General features: G+C 46.5%; 1 protein-coding gene across 1 annotated transcript in view; it reads left to right on the top strand.

Annotated features, from left to right (window-relative positions):
- Positions 1-20,327, top strand: part of setbp1 (SET binding protein 1) — a 49,248-nt gene that overhangs the window by 27,796 nt on the left and 1,125 nt on the right. Inside the window, exons 3-7 of the mRNA XM_016674875.1 lie at positions 6,003-6,409; positions 7,043-8,956; positions 9,174-9,381; positions 9,471-10,536; positions 16,975-20,166. Of these exons, the coding sequence (XP_016530361.1) occupies positions 6,003-6,409; positions 7,043-8,956; positions 9,174-9,381; positions 9,471-10,536; positions 16,975-17,483 (4,104 nt within the window). The 3' untranslated portion in view covers positions 17,484-20,166. The remainder of the gene's footprint in view (positions 1-6,002; positions 6,410-7,042; positions 8,957-9,173; positions 9,382-9,470; positions 10,537-16,974; positions 20,167-20,327) is intronic.

Raw genomic sequence — 20,327 nt, 5'->3', positions numbered from 1 at the left:
TCCCAGGAGAACTGGTGGGAAGAACGAACGAACGAGGAACAGGGATGAGGGTGGCGGTGGAGGGGGTGGTGAATGGGGCTGGTTAGAGGGGTGAAGGGTGGGGTGGGGGGTCTGTGAGAGTGGCCACAAGATCAACACAGTGCCACAGCTCCTCTTTTCTACTCTGCTGCTTTTTCCCTCCTTTTTCCCCCTCTCTGTTACTCCCCCTCCTGCCCCGCCCGCCTCTTCCTACCCCGTTTTTAAGTGCTGTGGATACAAAGCCCTGTTAGTATTCATGGTGTTTGTTTGCAGAGGAGCTGCATGTGTGTGTGTGCGAGTGTGTGTGTGTATGTGCGTGTGTGCGTGTGTGTGTGTGTGTGTGTGTTCATGGAGCTGTCAGAAACACAGATCACAGGGAAGCAAAGCTCTGAATGGAGCTGGAGAGAAGCGGGCATGTCGGGGAGGAGGGTGGCGGTTCCCACAGGAGGAGAATGGTCAGCTCCAGAATAGACGAAAGAAAAGAGAAAAGGACGAGGAGATGGGGGTGAAAGGAAGGGTGGAGGGGGGGAGTGCACAGGGGCATGGTGTGTGTGTGTGTATGTGGGGGGGGAAGCTGGGTTCCTACATGGTGTTAAAACCAAGACTACAAGGTGAGAGCGAGGGAAAAAGACAGGATCATATCAATCATAAGGTTTCAGAGAAAAGTGGCGGTAAACGAGTCCAGGCACCTCTGTTCTTGTTTTTCTGCCCCCCCTCCTCTTCTCCTCATTCTGCTGTTCTCATTCTTTTACTAACAGCCCCCCTTCCTTCCTTCTCCTCCCCTCCTCCTTCGCCTCTTCCCTCCCCCCGCGCTCCCTCTTTCTCTTTGTGTGTTTGCCTGGACAGCTGCCCAGTTCCATACACAGGAAAAATGAAACACTCTAACCGCTGGGCGCGCTGCCAAATAAAAGGCTGCGAAAAACTATTTGAAGGGCAGCGCGATTGTGTGTGTCTGGGCACGAGGATTTCTGTGTTTGTGTGTGTGTTTGCGTGGGCCGGTGTGCATGTGGTGGGATGTTGAGATTTTTGGGTGTGCCTGTTTAGGGTGTTCTTTTCCCAGTGCAGTGGGCTGATCGGTCTGCCTGTGCGAGACGGGAAGAAGCTTCAGCTCGCCATCCGACTGGGAGAGGAGAGAACGCGGTTGGTTCACATGCGATCACGAAAAGTCTGGAAAAGCAGAATTTTATTTTCCCCGAGTCTAGATGAAATTAAATTGAGCATGGAAAAATGTATTTGAGTTTTCAGTATTCAGTCTCTGTTCAGGTGTTTAGGAAATAATCTGAAACCCGCAGCATGATGCTCCCACCACCATGCGTCACAATGGGGGTGGTGATGTGCAGTGTTGGTTTTTAGTCACACATAGTAGCATACATGCAGGTCAATAAGCTTTTTCAGTTTCCAGAGCACATGTTGGGTGGGACATAAAGGTTTTGAATAACGAAATTGCTTTAATTTTCTGTTATCCCAAAAAAAAAGATGTTAAATAATTCTTCAAACCCAATTAAAACCCAGCTTCTACATCTTGCTAATGTTTTCATGAAAACTTTGCGTGATGCTGCCACCAGCTAATCCCAGAATTTCTCTATTTTTAACTATATTCTTCACATTTTGCCGTCTTCTTTGTGTTTGGTGGTTGTACAAACATGATACTGCCACCACCAGGTCCCACTGGGGGACTTTTCAGTTGGTTGCAGGTTGCAAAGACCTAAACTGGATCATGGATTGAAGGTGTAACCTGAAAGGACTACTCCTCCTTCTCCTTGTTTCTATTTTACATCACCTTGATATCCCAGAACAGATCTGAGACTAAGAGTTGTTGATTTTGAAACAGAGATTATTTAGGTTTCAGTGTTTCATGAAGAAAAACATCCCCTTCATGATGCTGCCACCACTGTGTTAGTTTTCCACCACAGGGTTTTGGGTGCAGACCAAAAAGCTTCGTCTTAGTCTCAGCTGACTGGAGCGGCTTTACATCGTCTGCTCAGCGCGGATGTCCCTGTCCAGATGCGAGTCCAAGTATTATTTGAAACTGAGCTCATCTTAATCCGTCCAGATCCCAACAAGCAGAGAAATGGCCCTTAATTGCCACGCTGAATCAGAAGCCAACTTCGGCTTTTGTGTTGTTTCTTTATTTGTGGAACACATAAGATAATAAAACCCAACTAGTTAAATGTTTTGTGCTGAAATGTCCTTAATGCCATAAAATCTGCCATAAAAAATCTGAAGGCTTGAGTCTGGGAAGGAGTGGAAATTTTTACTGGAACATTTGTGGGAATCCCGAGAGCAATATTTAACTTTCAGATCAGATCTCAATTTATAAAAGCCCACTGAGAGGCTGAGAGTGATGCGTTCAGGCGCACGCCCACGTATCTGTCCGTAAATTTATGCTGACTCATTTGCAAAGTGCCTTTCAGTTGGGTGATTGCAGCACTTAGTCACATATTATCTATGACCTCCCGAGCTGCTGCGTGCTGACCTTATCTGATGATTACATCACCGCTGAAGGAGGAATGTGTGCGGCTCAGAAACGGCGGGCGCTCAGGTGTCATGGAGTCGATGTTGGAACAGTGGCGGCGTCTTACAGGTGTGCGCAGATCTGGGACCAGAGCAGACTGTCAACAGGAAGGAAAATGCACAACAGGAACTGAGGACTGAATGTGCTACAGCGATCTTTATCCTTATCTTCTTTCTGCTGGTTGAGACCTGTAGATGGCAGAGGGAGAGGTTGGGGACGGCAGGTCTTGTGCTTGTTAAAAGGTCAGAGTCCACGCTTTGTGCTGCTGATGTCCTAATTTCCTGACTGTTGCCCCCTCCTGCAGGTTAACAGCGACACATAAAGAAATTGCGAATATGCTGGTTAGGAGCAACAGATCCATGTTTAGCAGTTTTCAGCCCGCTGTCTGAGTTGTTAAAGGGCAGCAGAGAGCAAAAACAAGCAAACTCTGGTCCATAAAATCGCCTAAAAACCGCATTTCTCGGTTAGGTTTAAGTAAACTCAGACTCAATCCGAATGTACGCCAAGCAGACCGGAGACCGGTCCAAAAGCAGAAGGTGGACTACAGGGGACTGTATCCTGGGTAGATTCCTGCAAAACAAACTAGCTAGTTTTTTGTTTACATTTCATGAAGGCGGAAGTTGTGCTGATGCTTTCTTCAGAGGTTTTCATGTCGTTTCCTTCACTGGTTCGTGGTGCAGCGCCACCACAGGCGAGGAGGTGAACAGATTCTTCAGAGGGTTTGGTTCGTCTTGCAGAGTGCAAGAGTGAAAGCAAAGCGCATCAAAAGAAAATGTAGCAAATCTTTCATTCACACACTGGTGGTGGTGAACTACATGGTAGCCACAGCTACCCTGGGACAGACTGGCAGAAGAAAGGCTGCCCAAAAGCCAGTACCAGGAGAGACCAAGTCCTGCAGACAGACAGAGAGAGCCTGCTGTGGCTGAAGGAAGGAATTAAACGACCTCGTCTAAAATAAGATGCCACCGATGTTTCCCTGAACTTCTGGTTGCCCAGGAAGCTTTTGGAAATTAGTAGTAGAGGGCCTTGGATTGATATTAGACATAATAATCCCTCTACAGTGATAACTGTTTGATGAAACCGAGGTATTTCATCCATCTCCTAGCAGCCCGTGCCTATTCTCAGCTGAACGCCCGTCAGGTTGAGGCTGACGTTGACCTTATCTGGAAACAAAGAGCCCAGCACAACTCTAAGATTCACTTTGTTGACTAAAACACAGCCGTGAGTACCGGCAGCTCACTCTTTATGACCGCTATTTACATCTGACTGTGAATATCAGACAGTGTGTGCGTTTTCCCTGGAAATGCCTCACACAGAGAGACACAGAGACGGGGCGGGTTGGGGGGGGAGGAAGGGGGAGGAAACTAAGAACAAAAAGCTGAACTGGTGCCAATATAACCCAGGCTCAACCAGGAAAAAGGGGAGGTGTGTGTACTGGTGGTGGTGGAGCACCATTTGTATTTTTGTCTTCTTATTTCTCCCCTCTTTTGCCTCCATGTTTCCTCGTTTTTATTATCTCTCTGTGGTTGCTTTGTGGTCGGTGGGGAGGATGTGTATGGTGCATATGTGTGTGAGACTGTCTGTCTTAAACCGACGTCCCCCTCCAACCCCCCGCCCCCTTAGAATCTGTCTCTGTCATGGCTGCCCTCCTTTAACCCGGAGCAGCAGGTTTTCTAGGACAGGTTAAATGAGAAAGCGAGCGTGTATCAGGTGCCTGTCATCTTACTCCTCTCTGGACTCTCCAGCTCTCCTCTCTGGTGTCAGTGCGTGCGCATGCACACACTCTGTGAGCTTTGAGATAAATGGCAGCATGCGTGTGCGCTGAAGTGCATGCATTTGCTGGCTTTGTTAATCATTTACGCTGCTTAGTGTTTGTTTGCTTGGGCGTGTTTTTTTTTTTTTCCATGTGCTGTGCAACTTGGCGGTTGTGTGTGTGTGTGTGTGTTTCTGTGCTTTGCCAGTGAACAGACTCTGGAAACAACTCTCACTATTTGACTTCCAATAGAAGACAAGATGGCATGAAAAGTGTTGTTGAGGGGATTGAGCAGATGAAAGCAGGAGCAAACGTTAACACAGTGAACAATGGAGGGTGTACAAATGCCCTGTGTGTGCATTACACGTATTCACACAACGTATTTGCAGAGCACCTGCTCACATACATGCATTTTGCGTTTCTGTATAGAGAACTCTTTTTTTTTTTTCTTTCTTTTTTAAACCGTTCAAAACTTAAATTGACTGTATGGAAGTGTGAGGGTGTCTTTGTGTGTGCACTGGCGCGTCGACGTGTGTGTGTGCATGACCATGAGAGGCAAACCTGTGGTTAGGTTACATCTCCCTGCTGTGCAGCAGAACAGTGTCTCGTTGCGTCATACTGAGTCTGTTAATAACAGGCTAAACCACAAAGGCCATCCGCTGCTCTATTTCTCATCTTCCAGCGGTACACTGATTATGCAGCAGTGATACATTAGGCACGGTTGTCTTGTCTGATGCAGCACATTGAGGTCTTACACATGTAGTTTATGTATTAAGTACAATGCATTGATAAAGTATTGAAACCAATTTCTTTTGCCACTTAACACCCATAAACTTCAATGTGCTTTATTGGAATTTTATGCGATAGACCAACACCAAGTAGTTTCGAATTAAAAGCATAGATAGGTTTTCAACGTATTTTGCAACTAATAATCTGAAAAGTGTGGCGTGCATTTGTAATGAGTCTTTCTTGAGTAAATATTTTCTCTGCACGTCTAGAGAGTGAAAGACTTGACAATTTGTCAAACGTGGAATTTTATTTAGAGCAAAAAGAGAAAGCATGAGTGAAGCAGCACAAATTATACATTTTTATTAGTAAAAAATGTTAAAGAAACACACCTTTTTTCTTTCTCTCCATACAAAGTCCCAATAACATGCATAGGAGCTTATCAATGACAGAATGTGGAAATGTTCAAAGGGGAATGAATGACTTTGAAAATTTATTTCAAACGGTTAAACATTCGATTTGTTTGACACTCGATGGAGAGTCAAGAAGATACAAATGAAGTCCAGATCTGAGTCAGAAAGGTGAGGCGATGAGGGTGGGTTTAGCTACTGCGATACTGCATGAGCTCAAACATCTCCAACTCTACCCTCCCTGCTCTCACAGCATGAAACATCCTTGCCACAGGAATTTAATTGCTCTGTAAACAAGGCCTTTGTTTTGCTGCGCATTGTTTGCTCTCGCACAAAAGATGTATTAAAATCCTCGGTTTTACTATGAATAGAGATGAATGTCATATCGGAACTCCGTGGTTCACTCATTCAAAGTGTGCTTACAAACTGAAAAATGTACACTAAGCTAGCTGAATGGCGATGGTAGTCGTTTCTATTTACCCATGCGGCTATCAGTCTGTCCCTTGCAGCTGTTTGCTGTAAGTTGTTTTCTGGTTCTCTGAGTAAACAGTGAGATTCTTTTGTCTTCTCTTGTCTCCAGACTTACGAGCGCCAGTTCAGAATGCCTGAGCAGAGAGAGGGGGGTCTTCTGCAGCTACTGGGTGATCCCGCTCTACCCAAACACCAGCCGCGCGGCGCCCTTCTCTCCAACGCCCAGCAAACGCAGCATGGCCTCACTCAGAAGTTCCAGCACAGTCACACGCAGCCGCACCAAATCAGTCCCGATTGGATCACGTCTGCGGCAGCTTTTTCCTCGCCGGGGCAACCGGCCGGCGTCGAGTCATCCGGAGACTTGGTAGGAGGGAGCAGAGGGTCATCGCTCGACGCGACGCAGCCTTACTGCCGGGCGGCGACCTCAAGCCCGTCTCCCCAGAGATCCATGACTCCGGACCTGCAGCTACCAGTGGTCACAGACGCCAGCATTCTCAACCTCACCTCACTGAGCAGGTAGGGTTTGATGGGTGTCCAATATGCGGCCTGGGAGCCACTTGCAGACCCCTGGACTGACTGTGTTTGTATCTTGACTTCAGTTCAAGAAAGATACAAATTTGGGCCCCCCAGCACAGATATTTGACGTAGATGGAGACTTTCTATGAATTGGGAAAAAATTATCACAATGTAAAATATTGTATTAAACAACCACGCTTTTTGCATTCTCTTGCCAGAACCAGTGACTTTTGCTCAAAAGCAAGCTTTGCTGCATCCCAGAATGCTTTTAATTAACTTCATAAATTTAATACAGCAAACCTTTTCAAAGAAAGAGTGACCTAAATCCTAATGTTATTGATCAGATTCGACTAAATTGCTCTCTTTTTTCTCCCAAGTGATACCTAGGAAATTTGCACAATTATTTTTATTCAGGCAAATGTGCATAACCGTTTTTAAGTTTTGGATCTAGAATAATTTACACATCCCTTTTCAGCAATAAATCTGACTACTTTATTTGTTTAACTGACGTAATCGCATGCTTTATTACCATGTGACAACAAGTTTGGACATCCCTGCTGTAGATGCACTGTTTGAGATGATTGTTGAATGTATGAAACTTAATCTTTCTTTCATGCATCCCCCTCTCCGTAGGGGAAAGGGTTTGCAGGAGGTCAGCGAACAGCTCTTTGGAAACATCAAGAGGAAGTATGGAAGGAAAGACTCTCAGAGGATGTTCGCGAACCCCCAGAGCGCTGATGCACCTTGGGGAAGGCAGTCGGAGAGAGAGTCGGAGAGCCCCGCTAACTCTGAAGAGAGGCAGAGATACAGGCAAGAGGGGACGGCTGAGCAGTTCCAGGAAGCAAGGGAGGAACGAAGGAAAGACGAGCGAGACCAAGCAAACATCGGGAGGAGAGGCGATGAAGAAGAGAGAGGAATGCCTGTGCAGGCGGAGGACGGGAAAGGAAGAAAAAGGCGGCGGAGGCCTTCATTTGATGAGTCGTTTTCCATGGAGGAGCGGTCCCTGCAGCAGACTCTGGATACTCCAGAGAAGCCCCCGGTCGGACCCCCAGAACCTAAAATAGCACACAAGATAGAGGCCCACAAAAACGATTCTCGACTTTCAAGTCAGAGGGACAGCAGTGCAGACAGGGTAGAAAAGGCAGAAAAAGCTGATAGGAGGGATAAAGCAGAGAGGGGAGAAAGAGGAGAGGCAGGTACATGCGGACCTGACCAGGAAACCGATCTGAGCTCCAACAGGGTGAAGAAAAACCCGGTGGGCCGACCCAAGAGCCTCACAGATTCCCTGAAACTCAGAGAGGCAACATACAATCAGATCAACAAACCCAGTCTTGGCATGAACCCCAGACTCCCCAGCCCCAGCTCTAGAGTTAGCTTGAGTCCGACGTCCAGCCCTAAATCCAGGATTAACATCAGTCCAAGTCCAAGTCCCAGACCAAGGATGGACCTGAGTCCCAGTCCCAGTACTGGGAGCAGCCCTGCAGCCAATTCCAGGCCAACCAAGGTCAACGAAAGGTGGTCCTACCTGAAAGCTAAGAATCATACGAGTCTCACCTCCCCTCAGAGAGACAGCATGGGCAGCCCCTCCGCTCTGTCAGATCCGCCCTCTGCCTTCCCAATCACCCCCTCCAGTCCGCTCTACACCAACACCGACAGCCTAACCGTCCACGCCCCCATCAAGAGGAAGCGTGGACGTCCCAAGAAGCAGCCGCTCCTGACCGTCGAGACGATTCACGAGGGCACGTCCACCTCACCTCCGAGCCCGCTGGCGAAGGAGTCAAACCTGGGGATAAGCCGCAGGAGAAAGATGCACACGCTGAACCCGCTGGTGCACGCGGCGTCCTCGTCTCCCAGCGACGGTTTCAACAGTCTGAAGGTAAAGCGAGGCAGAGGTCATCCCAGGGCGGTGATCAAGACCAAGCTTGGGAAAATGCAGAGCATCCTGAACGAGATCCTCTCTGGATCCAGTCAGAACGGCTCCCTGGCTCTGAAGTCGGCTTCTGCTCCGGTTACCTCAGCCATGAGCGCCATGGCGACGACCATCGAGGCTCGATTGGGAAAGCAGATTAATGTCAGCAAGAGAGGAACCATCTACATCGGTAAAAAGCGAGGGCGTAAGCCCAGAGCGGAGACCCAAGGCTCTGTCACCCTCAAAGCTAGCAGGGACAAGCCCCAGATGTCTCTGTCCATGTCCAGTTTTTACGACAGCCCTGCAGTGCCTTCCACCAACTCGTCTCCCAGCTCATGCGCTCCGTCGCTGAGAGCCAGCAACACAGACGCCACCATGCCGAGTTTGCAGCCCATCTCGGCCCTGCCCGCCAAACCGTCAGGAAGAGGATTTCTCTCTGGCGGCTGGAAACTTTCTCCTCCTCGCCTCCTGGCTAACTCACCCTCCCACCTGTCGGAGGGGGCATCGGTGAAGGAGGTGACCCTGTCCCCCATCAGCGAGTCCCACAGCGAGGAGACGATCCCCAGCGACAGCGGGATCGGGACAGACAACAACAGCACCTCGGATCAAACTGAAAAGGGTCCCGCCTCTCGTCGCAGGTACAGTAAACTGTTCAAAAGTTGCCAACCATTGATTTAGCTGTATCATCGTAAATATAGATCATTTCCATAGTTTTATCTGTTGAACATTTTGGAAACTATATTGAATTTTTGGTTGTAAGCTGACAAAGTTTGGGAAGGTTGCTAACTACTTGTTTTTCAAGTTACATTCACTCTAATGTTTACAATTTCTGAACTGCATGCCTTGTATTTGCAGGTACTCGTTTGATCTCTGCGGGTTCGAATCCCCGGAGGCCGCCGCTCTGGACACATCCACCAGGGGGAGCAGACCGCGCTGTGAACGAAAAGTTACTGCCGTGGACAGCTATCTGTCACAGCAGGAGAAGAAGCAGAAACATCACCGGAGGAAGAGGAAATGCCTGCAGACTCGGGACCATCTTCACTTTCTCTCTGAACTGGAAGAGGTTTGTAACGGCGTCATGAAACATTGTTTCATTTGTGATAAAGTGCGAGCACTAAGCCGGTGTGGTGGTGTTGTTGTTGTGCCTTCCAGGTTGTGTTAAAGTTCCAGCAGCTGCGGGTTTCTCACAGGCTGTACACCTGCTATCCTCAGCATCCGTACCCATCTATCTTCCGGCTCAACTTTCACCATTACTACCCGCTCAGCTACGACTCCTACGCCTGCGACTCCGGCTCGTACCTGCGCAGGAGTGCAGACCTGAAGGCCAAACGGAGGCGTGGCCGTCCGGCCAAAGCCAGCGAACCGATTACATCCAAGCTGCCGTTTGTCCCCGGATATGGCTACGCGCTAGGAGGGGGGAATTACTATGCAGCGCCGTATGCGATGCCTTACGCACCTCCTCTGAATCTAGGCTACTTCCCCCCGACGCCACCGTTTTACCTGCCCCACCACTCGCTTGGGCCTGCACCCCCGTCCCCTTTCATGAGGCCCGCCGTCCCACCGCCAAAGGCCTTCCTCTCGAGCGGGCACCCCAAACTGCAGGTGGGGGCGAAGATCCGCAGTGCCAGTGGCCCCCTGCAGGGCCCCACTGTGAGATCGGAGGCTCTGGGCTCCCTGAGCGGCAGCAGTGCAGGCGGTCTGGCCGGGGTCCGCCTTCATAAGAGAAAGCACAAACACAAGCACAAGCACAAGGACGAGCCTCTCCTTTCCCCGCGGGACCGCCAGGAGCTGGGCGGACTTTTCAGCGGCGCCAAGACCAACGTGCGGCTCGGCATGCTGAGCGAGAGGAGGGACTTGGCCGGTCAGGGTTCCTCAAAGCATCTGGAGAAGCAGAGGGGCAACGCGAGGGGCCCCAACCTGGGGTCCGGCCTGGGGATTTTCGAGTCGGACCAGCTGTCCGGCCACGCGCTCGCCGACGGCCAGTTCCACTCCCGTCAGACTGCACAGCCTGCGAAGGGCTTCATGAGCGGCTACGGCAGCCAATCGCAGCGGTCGGAGGCGGCCTCTGACCTTTTCTCGGGGTTACGGGAGGATGAGTGTGCCGGGAGGAGCAGAAGGACTAGGCTCGCTGTCTTCGGAGATCAGGGCTTAATGTCTTTCCAAACGGCCAGGCAGGAGCCGGAGCAGATGAACGAGCGTTCTAGTCCAGCTCTCACTGGTAAGCGTCACATTACGACCTTTCTGTTTGTTTCCGAAGAGAAAGCACTCACTCTCTTTGATTTCAAACAACGCAGCGTACATTTGAATGTCAGAACATTAAAAGGTTAACTTATTTTAGTACTTTGGTCTAAAAAGTGGAACTGTAGTGACTCACAAAATTAGAATATTTATGGGGTTCTTACTAATGGAAAATGTTATTTTACACAGTCATAAGGCTTGATTGCCTGTCATTGACACACGAGGAGGATTAGTCACAAAAAGTAATTTTAAAAGAAGCTGACTGTTTAGATTACTGTTTCCAGGCATGTTAATGGAAAGTTGAGTGGAAGGAAAGTGGTAGAGAGCAAAGGTGAGGTAGATGACAGAGCAGCTAGGAAAAGAAAGGCAATGCATAGGACATCAATACAGCATAAAACACCACAAATAGAGCCAGATTACCAAACTACACTGAAAGCCCAAAGGAAAGTGAAGGGGGAAGTAAGGGTGGGTGATATAGATGTATTGCTTTTTGTACTATTGTGGTAAGGATAGAGAAAAAAAAACCTATTTATTTCTGTTTTTGGTATGACTGTGACTGCATGGCACAGCAGTAATGGCACCCCAAACACAAATACAGCTTCTGAAACCATTCCCATTTGAAACAGGCTTCTCCAGGACACCACTTACTTAAAAACACAGTAACCGCTTTTAATCGTGTTTTCAGATTTACTGGTACTTATTGATGCTCTCGTGGAACAGTGGAGAAAATGACGAAAGCAACATTTCCGACCATTTGTCATAACAATTTATCTGAATTCTTATCATAATAAGAAATGTTAAAAAAAAAACACACTAAATGCCCTCCCCTGGGGGACGAGTCACAAAATGCTGCTGAACCAGAGACAATCATCAGAACCCAAAAGTCTCATCTTCAGATGAAAGTAAATTTTACATTTAACTTGAATACCAACAGCAATGGGTTGGCGATTGATTGATTGATTGATTCATTCATTTGGAAATAAAGTTCTCAGAGTCTGAAGGAGAGTTGCCTGATGTTCAGGGTCAACAGAGAATCTGTGGCTCATCATCCAGAGGAAGATGAGGAACGCAGACCGGCTGAAGGCTGCTATCAAAGCAACCTCACGCTGCAGTGATCCAGTTATTCATGCACAGGGAGCCCTGACTGAAGGCTCAGTTCATATACTTACTTTTCAGTAGGCAGATATGTCGGCATTAAGATATTCCTGTTATTAATGATCTCATAAGACATTCTAATAGCCTGGGAAACTAAATTCTTGCTTTTCATTTAGCTGTAAGCCATATTCCTCAACAGAAATATGGAGATGCGTGCATCAGTTCAACATTTTGAACCAAACTACTAAAACTAAACGAACTAACGCGCCGAGTTGCACCTGTCGTGTCGGTGCCGCCCAGCAGGCCCGGTCGCACTGAGGTCCTGACTGAACCCACATGCAGCCAGGAAGTTTTCAAAGGGAAATGAAGTTTCCCTCTCGCACGTGCTCATCGACGAACGCTGCATGTAAACAACAAAGCCCAATCTGCCGCATAGCCACTAATTGCTCCAACGCCAGCGACGGGAGAGCGGATGCACATGTGTTGTTACAAAGCAGCTGTGTGGGATCTTAACCTGCCAAGGTTACTGGACTGTTAACATCGGCAGATTGAGATCACTCTCTAGCTCAGTGATAATGGACATCTGCTACGCTCTGTGTCTCCATGCAGGCAGAGCTAATAGGGCTTTCTTGACTAAAGATGCGGTACCTGCAAATGCTGCTGTTGTTTATAAATAAACTCGGGTGCAGGTTAGGTCCGCGTTCTCACAGAGCAATGTGTAATTTGTTACATTCTGTATTTGGCTGTCTCCGAGCACATCTGGCCGGGGATAAAGAGAACGTAATGCATGGGAGACAACCATAATTCACCGATCTCTCCGTCCCCCTCCCTCCCTCTCTTCCTTCTCTCCTGCCAATGCGTTCGCCAGAGATATATTATTCACACAGTGTGATTTATTTTCTACAGACACGCCGTAAAAGGCTCTTGCCTGTGTTAAAAGAGCTGGCTGGGAGCCAGGGATTTAATGACTGGGGCCCAGTCCAGTGGTGGGGAGGAGAAGCCAGGGGCTCGGGCAGAACGCACCCCCCTCACCCCAGGGGATCCAGGACGGATGACTCATATGCGCGGCCCCTCAGCCCACCCCCACCTCTTCCATATTATCGTTATAGTACCTCATCTACTCCTGCACATCCTTACCCTTTTTTTTCTTCTCCAGTTTTGCCTTTTCTGCAGCTCTTGCCCTTGCTCTCCTCCTCTACCTTGCTCCCACAGCTCTCACATCCACTTCTCCCCCCCCACTTCTCTCCTTCCTACTTACTTCCTTTCTGCCTTTCACCCCTGTCTCCCTCTCCTCCCAGATTACCTTCTCTATTCCCCATTCCCGTTGCCCCTTCTCTAGCATGACTTACTGCTTCACTTCACCGCCTTAGTCCAATTAAAATACAGGCTCGTGTGCATATGAGTTCTGCTGCACGCGTTTGCACATGCAGGCACGTAAACGGATGGGGTGGGGGGAATCATCCTCAACCTGCAAAATTCACAGCAGATTATATATCCAGGAGTTAGAAGAAGCTGCTCTGTAAAATGTTTCAAAATGGTTGCTAAAAATATTATAGTTACTTGAATATTTTCTGTTACCTTTAATCATTATTTTTGCTTTGCTCCACCGATTTAAAACTGTGAGATTAATGAGTATTTTCCTCCCTTTGTTTCCACACTTTCTGTTTTTCTACTTCCAGAAATATTTCAAAAAGTCCGAATCATATGCAAAAAAAAAAAAAAGTTGTAGTAGTCTTTATTCAGTCATCTGATGAGCAGTGTGCAGCAACAGTGGGCTGGAGCAATGCTGGATCCCTTTAAGTCTCATGAAGTTGGAGCCATTTTTGTTTATTTAGGCGTTTACTCTGGAATCTCATTAAATCGGTTGTAAACCAGAGGAAAGGCATTCAGAAAGTTTCTGCCGGTGTGAAACCGAAACTTTTTAAAACTTTGACTCCAGATGCAGATCTATGTTTGGTAGCAACTATTCTAATCAGTTGACTTATTATTGTTTTTATTGCAGTAGCGAATGTGTCAAAAGCTGTTTTCCCACATTGGCATTGCTGAGGGTTGTTTTGTTAATATTACTAATTAATGCCCAGCATGGTTGGAGTTTCTCTAGTTACAGTTGTATAGTATGTGTAGAAAAAAAATATTTCTCTGTTTCTTTTTTTTTTTTCTTTTGTATGTCATTAAAATTACTTTAAACCACAGGAATGATGCGGTGGAAAATATAATTGGCTTTGTTTACTGCTCTGGACTCGGTCAATCTTTTGCATGAATAACTGCATAAATGCACGATTTCATTTGCTAAATGACAGCATGCTCCTGTAATGAGCAGAGCCAAGATACGGTATTAAAAAAAAAAAAAGAAGCTTAATGTCTGTAAAGCACAGAACACTGTCTGCTTACCTCATCCTTAAATGAGATTAGTTCACATTTCCCATGAAAACCTGATGGAGGGGGAAAAGTGCAACGGCAGCAGAGGTAGCTTTTAAAATCATAAACAGACATAAATATTGAGGAGAAGAAGAACGCATGAGGAGAAGACGATAAGGAAAATGTAAGACAGAGCGAGAGCAGAACGCCGGAGGACGAAGATCGATATCTAAAACATCTGGAAAGAAGCGAGAACAGCCAGGAAGGCCGATTCACATGACGCTACAACCTCTGCACGCAGACAGAACCTGAAATAACTTTCATCGTGGAGGATGACTTTATCCTGCTAGTCGGATACGAAGCGGGCCGTGGAGGTGGGGATGCCTCTCTGCTCCTCAGAGGAACAGGTCCTCGGTGCTACAGAGTCCCTCGCGCCGGTGAAGGTCATCGGTTTAATGTTCCGTGTATGGAGCTCATAAATTTCTGCTACTTTGTAGTGTGCATGTGTGCGTGTGTGCTCACTTCTGTGCAGCTCATAAACCGCTGCTACTGAGTGCTTTCTGCAGTCACTAATTTCACTGCCCCTTCTAACTTTTTTGGCAACCGTAAAGTGAAAATTTACAGCATGCAGCTGATATAAGCAGCTTGAATGTTATTAGTCAAAACTCCACACCTCCTTGTGTTATTTGTGAAGTCACAACGGGAGCACTTCCACTCAGAATTACCAACTGGTGCTGGTCCGGCATGAAATGCATGTTTCAGCCACGCAATAATTCTCAAACATCCGGAGGATTTTTTTTTTTATGTGCTTTGACTGTGATTTAATGTTATTTTCGAAACACTGCTTAAAGTAAGTATAGTTATATTACTCAAATACGTAGTAAAATTAAAATGTTTGTACAAAATCACTTAAGATGATTTTGGACTCATCAACAATCATAATGATTCATGTCATTTAAACAGAGTCAGTTAGCCCAAAATAGATTGAAATAAAGTGTAATACAAAGATTTGAGAAAATAAACAATGAAATGAAATTATGATGACAATTAAGCATTTTTTCTTCTATATAACACACCATAATTCATGGTGAAACAAAGTGAAACCTCATTTTTTTTTTTTTTTTTACGGTTCTGAAATGGAGCCAAGAAGATATTAAATGGGGATATTATTGGGCAAAGAGGTAAACAAACAATTTAGAAAAAGAATAATTGAAAAATTAAAACTACCATTATTGAAGAATATCTTTATCTCCATTGAAAACTGTAGGAGAAACAACTATGAAAGTGGGAGTAAATCTAAAATAAACACACACTCAGCGAACCGTTCTCTGACGAGCCTCTTAGCCTCACGAGGACCTGAATGTAGATTTATGCAAAATATTTCACCCAGTTACAGTAAACTGTGAAGACATGAACAGAAAAGGAGCAGATGTTCCACAAATCATTTAATACACATTTTATAACCTAAGTAAAGACCAGGCATGGGCTGGTTTCAAAAGCGCATAAAATATTTCTGTCCTACCACTGCTGCCGTTTAAAGTCGTTTAAGTAAGACGTTAAAAAACGTTCTGGAGTCACCTAAGTTTTTTTCAGCTCTACGGAGCATAGAATCAAACAGAGCTGCACCTCCCCCACCTGTTGCTGCACACTGTCAGGGAGCTGGCTGAAAGAAGGCTACTGCACCTTTTCCCTTCTTAAAGGAAATATTAAATTGAGCGTTTGGGGATATTTGTGGTTGTGAAAAGCGTGGCTAGACATGGTGTGGGTACTAGCTGAACGTCCTGCATTACTCTTATTAAAGTAATGTTAAAAGTTGGTAAAATTCTGGGCTAATTAACCAACTGCATTAAATAAAAACAGTTAGATTATGTATGTTGTTCCTAATGTTATTAAAGTTGAATATTTTTACTCAGGTTTATGATATCATGCCTATTCTCATTTAACTTGTGCATAAACTTCATTATTTTGCAATCCTGCCACACTTTTATTGAAGTGCTGGATCACAACAAAAACCAGCTAAGCTGTAGCAGCAGGACTGTGGACCAAAACAAGAAATGACCATTTGGGAACCAGCGGCCAATTGTGCTTCTCCCTCCATTTTGGCTATTGCTAGCTCTGAGCGCCGGGAACGGTTCCCAGACAGGGAGGAGAGGGTACGAGGAATTTTTTGGGGGTGGGTGCGTGTGTGTGTGTGTGGGTGGAGGAGGGGTTACGGTGTAGGGGACAAAGATTGAAAACAAAAAGAGAGACTGAAAAAGGCCCAAGATCAGGAAGCTGTTTGTGAAATGAAGACGGAAATGAAACGGTGCAGTGTTTCCAGTTTAATTGAAAATGAGAGAGCGGCATATTGCCTCCCATGAAGAGCGGAGAGGAGAGGAGAAAGAGAGTGATGGGAAAGAGGGAAGGAGAAAGAATGGAACAGCGTGTAAAGGGCACACTGCCCAGCTCATCAGTGTGAAAGAAACAATATGGCTCGAGTTTCTTCTGCTCAGCCATTCTGAACTGCTGAATTCATTATTCCTGCGTGTTGGGGCCTTCTGCATGCGTGCACATGTGTTTTTCTCTTTGTGTCTATGTGATGCTGGGGGATATATGGATGTGTGTGTGTGTGGGTGTGTGTGACTTTTTGGCTGCCTGTTCTCCAGATGCACCGGTTTGTTTCTGTGTGGCGACATATTAAATGGTTGAAGGAGACATTTCTTTGGGTTTCCTGCGAGCAGAATAGGATCTCCTCCTCTCTGCTCTCTAGCAGACAATTACAGGATAGGATCTGCTCTCCTGGCTCAGCTGGGCTTTGAAAAGCTTACATGAATATCTCAAAATTAGCAGGAAGCTCTTGAGGCAAAAAAAAAAAGAAAAAAAAGAGACCTTCTTCCATGAGCTAAATTACATGATGCTTGCACGAAAACTCCTGCTTGCTTTGCAACCTATTTACTCACCTAAATCGTTCCCTTTTACTCCCCAGGTGTCCCCGGTAAGAGGAGGTATAAACGCCGTGAGGTGGAACAGATCCAGAAGGACGTCAGGAGGATGCATTCTTTGAACTTTGATCACGTGCAGAAGATCCTACGTGCGAAGCGTCTGCAGCGACAAGCCAAAACAGGAAATAATGTCATCAAGCGGCGGCCCGGGCGGCCCCGAAAGCAGCCCCTGGAGGAGTCGCAGCCGGCCACCATGAGGGAGGAAGTCTGGGCCGACGCTCGAGGTCTGGACGTTCCGGCCAGCAGGAAAGGCGACGGCAGGACTTTGGGGATGCCCGTCCTGGAGAGGTGCGACAACCTGCCGGGTCGGCACAGCCTCAGGCCGAGCCTGGCCCTGGAGTCTCACGAGCTCCCCGCTCACGACTCCATCGCAGCGACTATCGAGACGGTGGTGCACCAGGCGCGATGCGTCCCTCCTCCCGGGAATAAGGAGGGCAAACGCAGAGGCAGGGGCCACAGCAGGGACCAACTGTGGGCGCCTGGCAGTCAGTAGACGCCCTGAACTGACGGTAGAGCAGCTACCAGAATCAGAGCTGCTTCAGGCCTAACAGATGCAGTGCCCTTAAAGCGGGAACCCTTTGATGCACTTTGACTTGTGTCTCCTCCTCCGGTCGGTGGAGAGGAGCCCAGGCGGCGGAGCGGTAACGGAGGAGCGACAGCCTCCCTCCGTCTGCAGAAACCCCGACCAGACAACGGGCTTCTCAAACACCCTCCGGACCTGTTTTCACATCGGCACTCTACGGTACTCTGCGATACTGAATCTGATGCTATAAAAGTGTGTGGTACTTATGATAGAGTAGGATTTCATGTGATTCTTTATGTATCTGATACAGTGACGTGTATGGTACTTTACGATACAGTATCTGAATGTGGCTTTAGCCATATATTTACCAGCAAAGGGGAAGTGGGTGGGGGTGGTTCATATAAAACTGTGCAGCTCTGCTTATTTTTTTGCCTTTTTGTGGAAGCTTGTGAGACATGCAGGATAACACATCAGTAATTAACCCTCCCTAACCTGTCTGGGATATTTTCTTTTCCCCCCTTACCATTTTCTAAGGTTTCTCGCCCACTTTTCGAAGAAATTCACACTTCCTTGGCAGCTCATCTTCCCCGTTTAACCCCCAATTCTCCTCAGTTTTGCTCCTACTGATGTTTTCAATCTGCAGTCCTTGAGCTTCCTTGTTTTCAGTCTGTCTGTCGTGTATTTCTCCCGTCTCGCTCAGGCCTCTCCTGGGCAGGGAATCAAAAGGCAATACGGTGGCTAAAACTTGTCCCCCGACTGTACATAGAACTAAAAAAGTCCACTGTTGCCTGCCTTGTACAATGGGAAAAAAAAAACCAGCTCATAGATGTGTACTGGCTTCCAGTATAATAAATAGAATTGTAGATAATGAAAGTGTGTATTGTTTTATAACCAAAAACAGACATGGGTGTGACTCAAGACAAGTATGTTTTCAGACAGAAGAATACCACGTATATTCATTCATACGCTCATTATTGTGTTTGTATCCAGGGGTGGGGGCGGGGAGGGAGTGTTTTGGGTGAAAGAGGAATGTCGGATGTGTTTTTTGCTGAACTTTTAGAGTTTGTTAAATGCACTATGAAGAACCGTTCACTTGCATCAATCAAAATGCAGCACTTACATGCTTGTTCTAGCCTTATGTGTTCTTTGCATCCGCTGGGTTGGGCGTCCGGTCCAGAGAGCATGCGTTATTTTTTTAATCAATTTATATATGCAGGCCGCGCAGCCAAAAAGCATTTAAAAAAAAAACAAAACAAAACAAACAAAAACAAAACAAATGAAGCGTAAGTCACAATTGGACAGTTCAATTAACAGCCCCATCCTCCCCTTTTATGTTTCTACTTCAGCTGATTTCAGTGAAGCAAATCCAGTGTTTCGACTTTGAAACCAAAGTCTCAGAACTCCGTAAGGATGTAGTATTTGAAAGTATTAAAGTTTGGCAAACTCTCCACCACATTGCCAGCAATGTAAAGCATTCCTATGTGCACTGTAGAATGTAGCCATGTTGGACCTCGGTGTCAATGAGCCTTTTGTTTCACTCCTTTTTCTTCTTTTTTTATTTTATCAGTATATGGGACTGTGGATCACAGTTGGATTTTTCCCAGACATAAACAATAGTTCAGTGTTTCTTTGGGAACGTTTTCAGACCGGTGGATTTGTTTTTTTTGTTTGTTTTTTTTTTGGGTCAGGTGATATTCTCAGTTGCAGCAGCTCAACTTGTGCCTTATGTTTCCTTTCTATCACGGATTGCATTTGACTGAAGGAACAGAAAGTGGCAAGGAGTGCCCTCCCGAGAGTGACCCAAGCATGTTCACGATTGTGCATATCGACCCTCGTGTCTTATGTCATCAGATCCCTGACGCTGCCTGTGTCCCCTCACGTCTCTCCGTCTCTGGGCGTTCTTCTCGTTTTCTGATCGTTTCATCCTGACAGAGCTGGAAAGGGTGGGACTCGCTGTGTTTAATGCGCATCATGTTCTGACCTAGAAACCGCCGTGCAGCGGTGGCAGAAGAAGAAGAAAAAAAAAAACCCCACTGAGTCAGATCTGCTTCTGACCGGAGGTATCGATTCTTCTCGCTGTCTTTGATGTGGAATTGAACATCACTCGCTCCTAACGAGTGAGATATCTGACAAATAGAGGAACAGAAGCAGCTGTCAGGAGAAAATAATAAAATAAAAAAAACACACATATTTGCGTATATTGTTTGCTATGCATCTGGCCATTTACACTGGCAGTGACCTTAAACAAAATCCATGCTCCGGGTCCACTTTGCGACAAAGAGAAACAAGTGGTCTTATTTGTTGAATAAAGTGAGTTCATGTAAGGAGAATTGTGAATAATACCACTAATAATTTGTAATAATGACAAAGTTGTGCAGAAAGTGACTATCATTTCAAGAAAATTATACTTACTGCCTCTCTATGCAGTACAGCCTTAAACAGACGTAAAACTACAGTATTGACGTGTTGGTTGTAAATAGTGTTTTTGTGTCCATCGTGCATGGATACCAAACCAGAGACCGCCCCCATCAACCCGCCAGAGCGCCGCCTGTCTCCACCAACACACAAATAAAGTACCTTGGTATCGGGCATGGGTCGGTTTCCGAGCTTCTAAGAAACTACAGCTTCAAAAAAAAAAAAAAAACAGCTGAAGGTTTTCCTTCGTCCAGATGGTTCAATTGACAGAAGACGGTTTTGTCACTTTTGCTCATGAGAAAAGTTAAAACAGCACTTTCTTTCCAGGTGTGAAAAGCAAACAGCCATGCAGTGGAAAGGAGCACAACCCAGCTCTCTTGTTAACATGATAATGTTTTT

This window comes from Poecilia formosa, unplaced genomic scaffold (assembly GCF_000485575.1).
Source record: "Poecilia formosa unplaced genomic scaffold, Poecilia_formosa-5.1.2 Scaffold103, whole genome shotgun sequence".
Lineage (NCBI taxonomy): Eukaryota > Metazoa > Chordata > Actinopteri > Cyprinodontiformes > Poeciliidae > Poecilia > Poecilia formosa.
Note: the sequence above shows the minus strand (reverse complement) of the source record. Positions and strands in the feature narration are given on the sequence as shown.